Below are 5,436 nucleotides of genomic sequence, written 5' to 3' on the forward strand. Positions count from 1 at the left end.
CTCTCTCTCTCTCTCTTTCTTTCTTTCTTTCTTTCTTTCTTTGACAGAGTCTCGCTCTGTGGTCCAGGCTGGAGTGCAGTGGCATGATCTCAGTTCACTGCAAGCTCCGCCCCCGGGTTCATGCCATTCTCTTGCCTCAGCCTCCTGAGTAGCTGGGACTACAGGCACCCGCCACCACACTGGGCTAATTTTTTTTATTTTTAGTAGAGACGGGGTTTCACTGTGTTAGCCAGGATGGTCTTGATCTCCTGACCTTGTGATCTGCCTGTCTTGGCCTCCCAAAGTGTTGGGATTACAGGCGTGAGCCACCACGCCCAGCCAAATCTCTTGTTCTTTTGGTCAGTAGAGAACTGGGGAATTGGAAGAGGTCTGGTGTGCAAGCATTCCAGCTCAAACTAAATGCGTCTGTCCTAACTTGCTTCTAGACAAAAAGGGCTTAAAATGGTGTTTCTGTATAAAATATATAGTATGATCTAACATGGAAACCCTGACATATAGCGTAAGTCATAGCCAGTTACCAAGTTGGCTTTTTTTTCTTTGAGACAGAGTCTCGCTCTGTTGCCCAGGAAGGAGTGCAGTGGTGTGATCTCAGCTCACTGCAACCTCCACCTCCTGGAAGTGATTCTCTTGCCCCAGCCACCGGAATAGCTAGGATTACAGGGGAGCGCCACCACACCCAACTAATTTTTGTATTTTTAGTAAAGACGGGGTTTCACCATGTTGGCCAGGCTGGTCTTGAACTCCTGGCCTCCAGTCATCCACCCGCCTTGGCCTCCCAAAGTGCTGGGATTACAGGTGTGAGCCACCACACCCGGCCTCCAAGTTAAGTTGGTTTTTCCTAGGAAGAACACAACAAGCAGAAAAAAACAGACAAAAAAAACCCTCCTTGTTATTAAAATAGATGTGTCGTGTGCCCCCAACCCAAGAGAAAAAAAAGTGGTTTTTTGTAAGGGAAATAAAGAATTGGAATTCTTATAGCATCTGTTGGAGATCCAGCTTAAAATACATATGCATATTTCAGTCAGATAATTAAATAACGCTCTATAGAAATCCAAACTTGGGAAATCATATCACGAGGACCATGTGTTTCAGTCTTTTTTTTTTTTTTTTTTTTGAGACAGAGTCTTGCTCTATTGCCCAGACTGGAGTGCAGTGGCACGATCTTGGCTTACTGCAACCTCCACCTCCTGGGTTCAATAGTAGCTGGGATTATAGGCACACACCACCACGCCCAGCTAATTTTTGTATTTTTAGTAGACACAGGGTTTTGCCATGTTGGCCAGGCTGGTCTTGAACTCCTGACCTCAGGTTATCTCCCTGCCTTAGCCTCCCAAAGTGCTGGGATTACAGGCGTGAGCCACCAGCTGGGCCTGTTTTGGTTGGTCTTATGAATTATACTTATGCAACTTGAGGGTAGTGAGTATAACTTAGTTTCCAAATCCTTATAGCACTTAATATGATACAGTAACTTATATATGAAACACTAACCATTTGTAATTAATTTGAGAGACCTGAACAAATACGTAGAATACTGCCACACCTTTCCATTCCAGGAATGTGCTCTCTACCCTAATTTTGAAGGCAGTTTAGCAATTGTCACCCACCTCATCTTCACTCCCACTCAAGAGGCAGTCTTTTGGCAAATCTACTAGTTCGTCCTGTTGGCTCAAAGCCAGAAGGCTGTTAAAAGAGGCAACAAAGAAATGTGAATGCAATATACCCATGTAACAAACCTGCATATGTATCCCTTAATTATAATAAAAGCTGAAATTTAATAGAGAAATATTATTACTTGAAGCAATGTCTAATCTATTAAAACAATCTCAAAAACATTGTAACTTCAACACAGAATAGCCCTATCCCTCAGAAGATATATAAAGCAGCATGAACGCCTTTGAAAACTTGTCAAGATGTGAAATTTAGACTGATATCAGGCATCACCTCCAGGAGTGATGCCTGACTCAAAACTGCATGTAAAAGAGCTAACACTTTTCAGTGATTGGCACAACATTTCCTATGACCTATGGGAAGCTGTAAAAATGTCAGACCCTAGAATAATATGGCCAAAGACGCTGTTGCTAGCCCTGGAGGCAAGGCAGTTTCACGATTAATATTTCTAAGCATCCTCCACATGTTTGACTCCTTGATAGGCAGCCTGATCAAAAGTGTCATCTTGATCACTTGTTCCCAGGAATGGAGAAACAGGTCGAAAGCAGCTGAGTAAGCCATTTTCCCTGGGGCTTGCTTAGCAAAGTAGGTTCTTAACTAAGGAGACTGGTACCCACAAACAAATTACAAAATTTACCGTTACTTAACAGCATATATTATTAGTATTTGCAAAGCCAACATTACTAAACGGACTACATTTAGTTCCGGGGGCGGGGAGGGGAGGCACAAAACATCACAGGAGCCAAAACGTGGTGATGACTCCAGTCAGCAAAGCTTTCGAAGATTCGGGGAGTTTATAACACCTGCACTGCCTGCGCAGAGGATTAAATCCGGCCGCGGCAGAGGCAGAAAAAGGGGTCACGTGACGAGGAATGTGAAACATAGTAAATGAGCTGGGGAGGCAGAGAAACAGCATCAGGACCTACAGGGATGCGGCTATACAGCTGAGGAGCGGAGTAAGTGAATGAAATTAAAAGGGCTTTAAAGGCTGGATCGCGGAAAACAGGAACAAGTGGCCAGCTCTTGAGGGGAACCACTGCCATCTGTTAAAAGGGGGCGCCCATTTCCCAAAAGGTGGGGAACCCGATCCCCAGCGAGACCCAGAATCCCCCCTCCCCTCGTTGCCCTTCACCTCTCTGCAAGCCGGTTCGCAGTCATTTCAGCAGCCAGCTTCTCTCACATGGACCAAGAACGGAAGCCGAAGGAAAGCAATTTCCGTGCCGGCCGCAAAGCAATTTCTGTTTCCGTCAATCGCTCGCGACGTACACGTCAGTTCCGTTCCGTACAAGGCGTGTGAGAAGTTGGAGCCGTGTAGGGAGGGGCCTGCATAAAACTGGGAGGCTGGAGATGAAACGACTGTCAGCGGGTGGGGCTTTCCTTTCTCCACCCACCCCGTATTTCTCTCGCCAGTGTCTGTCCTCCTGGCCCCTGGTTTCCACGCGGCCCAGGGTGGGTTAGCTTAGGGCGAAGGTGCTGCGCTGTCAGGAACTGAGCCCGCGCCTTCATTCGTCCCTACATAATCCAGAAGGAAAGACTCCAGCTCCCGTCCTTGTGCGACAGCGTCCTGCAAGCCGGCCACCAGCCAGCTCGGGAGTTTATTGAATGCCCATTAAGTGGCCAGATTGTGCCAGGCCCCGGAGATCCGATGGTGAACAAAACAAGTTTCCTTCCATTTAAGGAAAAATCTCTTTTGATCGCTTGTAATTGCAGCTCTGTTCTTCATTTCCTGAGTCAAAATATTTTATCCAAGAATGGGCCTTCAGTAGCTACGCTTCCTCACCTCCTATCAACTTAAAAAAAATTATTTTAAACAACTTTTTTTCTCCCATCAACTTTTAAGAATTTATTTTTGAGACAGAGCCTTGCTGTGTCGCTCAGGCTGGAGTGCAATGGCGTGATCTCTGCTTACTGCAACCTCTGCCTCCTGGGTTCAAGCGATTCTCTTGCCTCAGCCTCCCGAGTAGCTAGGATTACTGGCGCCCGCCACTATGCTCGGCTAATATTTGCACTTTTAGTAGAGACGGCGTTTTGCTATGTTGGCAAGGCTGGTCTGGAACTCCTGGCCTCAAGTGATTCGCCCGCCTCAGCCTCGCAAAGTGCCGGGATGACAGGCGTGAGCCACCGGGCCCGGCCTAATATATGTGTGTGTGTGTATATATATATGATGATTGTAGAAAAATAATAGACAAGAACATTCTTTTCATTCTTTTAATCCATTCCCATTTTGCTTTTGTCCCATTATTCCACAGAAATTGCTCTGGGCAAGATCAGCGACACCCAAAGTTGCTAAATAAAATGGATACCTCTTAGTCTTTGGGTTCCCAGAACTTTGTGTGGTATTTAATAACTGTCTGTTCCCTCCCTCCCTCCCTCCTTCCTTTCTTCCTTCCTTCCTTCCCAGAGTTTTGCTCTTGTTGCCAAGGCTGGAGTGCAGTGGCGTGATTTCGGCTCACTGTAACCTCCGCCTCCCGGGTTCAAACGATTCTCCTGCCTCAGCTTCCTGGGTAGCTGGAATTACAGGTGTGCGCCACCAAGCCTGGCTAATTTTTTTATTTTTTAGCAGAGACGGGGTTTCACCATGTTGGTCAGGCTGGTCTCGAACTCCTGACCTCAGATGATCCACCCACCTTGGCTTCCCAAAGTGCTGGGATTACAGGCGTGAGCCACCACGCCCAGCTAATTTGTTTTCTTATTCATGAAATGTTTTTGGCCATCTACTATGTGCCAAGCCTCTAGGCATTGGGAATACATTGGTGAACAAAGCAGATATGTCCCATGGTTTCCTAGAGCTTGCTTTCTAGTGGGATTAAAGACAATTTTGTCGTTGAAACTCCATCCTGAGATTTCATGACACCACTCTCTCCTGGTATCTTAACCCTATGACCATCTTCTTCAGTCTTCTCTGCTGGATGTTTTTCATATACTTACTCCCTAAATGATGATGTTTCTTTCTTTCTTTCTTTTTTTTTTTTTTGAGACGGAGTCTCGCTCTGTCGCCCAGGCTGGAGTGCAGTGGCCGGATCTCAGCTCACTGCAAGCTCCGCCTTCCGGGTTTACGCCATTCTCCTGCCGCCGCAGCCTCCGGAGTAGCTAGGACTACAGGCCCCCGCCACCTCGCCTGGCTAGTTTTTTTGTATTTTTAAAGTAGAGACGGGGTTTCACCGTGTTAGCCAGGATGGTCTCGATCTCCTGACCTTGTGATCCGCCCGTCTCGGCCTCCCAAAGTGCTGGGATTACAGGCTTGAGTCACCGCGCCCGGCAAATGATGATGTTTCTGAGAATTCTGCTCTGAGCCCTCTTTGTTCATTATAGATACTCTTCCTAAGTGAAATTGCCTTTAACACTTGTATGAGAACAAAATTTACATCTCTAGCCCTAATCTCTTTCCTGAGCTCCAGACTAGTATATCTGATTGTCTCCTGGCTATTCTTTTTGCCCCAAAAGCACATCAAATATGAAATGACCAATAATTTCTATCTTTTCCACTAGAGTTCCTCTCCTGAATTTCCCATTTGTATGATTGGCTCATCAACTACCCAGTTAGTAAAATCAGAAGTCTGAGAATCATCTTAAATTCCCCTCCCACTTATGCTCCACAGCTGTTTGCCCACATTGTTGGTTTTACTTCCCTGAGTCTCTTTCAAATATCTCCTTACCCTTCTCCATCGTGTTTGCCATTGTATTAGTTCAGACCTTTGCAATTTCAAGCCTGTGGTATTGCAGTAATCTTATAGAAAAGGGAAAGCTTTATAGCATTTTCATACTCAT

At 46.0% G+C, this 5,436-nt stretch overlaps 1 protein-coding gene across 1 annotated transcript in view; it reads right to left on the reverse strand.

The window, feature by feature from the left end:
• UTP14A (UTP14A small subunit processome component) overlaps positions 1 to 2,927 on the reverse strand; it is a 24,709-nt gene extending 21,782 nt beyond the window's left edge. The window contains exons 1-2 of the mRNA XM_023198829.1: positions 2,801 to 2,927; positions 1,605 to 1,680 (exon numbers count right to left, since the gene is read on the reverse strand). Of these exons, the coding sequence (XP_023054597.1) occupies positions 1,605 to 1,680; positions 2,801 to 2,826 (102 nt within the window). The 5' untranslated portion in view covers positions 2,827 to 2,927. The remainder of the gene's footprint in view (positions 1 to 1,604; positions 1,681 to 2,800) is intronic.
• Between the last annotated feature and the right edge of the window lie 2,509 nt (positions 2,928 to 5,436).

The sequence above is a fragment of the Piliocolobus tephrosceles genome, chromosome 12 (genome assembly GCF_002776525.5).
Source record: "Piliocolobus tephrosceles isolate RC106 chromosome 12, ASM277652v3, whole genome shotgun sequence".
Taxonomy (NCBI): domain Eukaryota; kingdom Metazoa; phylum Chordata; class Mammalia; order Primates; family Cercopithecidae; genus Piliocolobus; species Piliocolobus tephrosceles.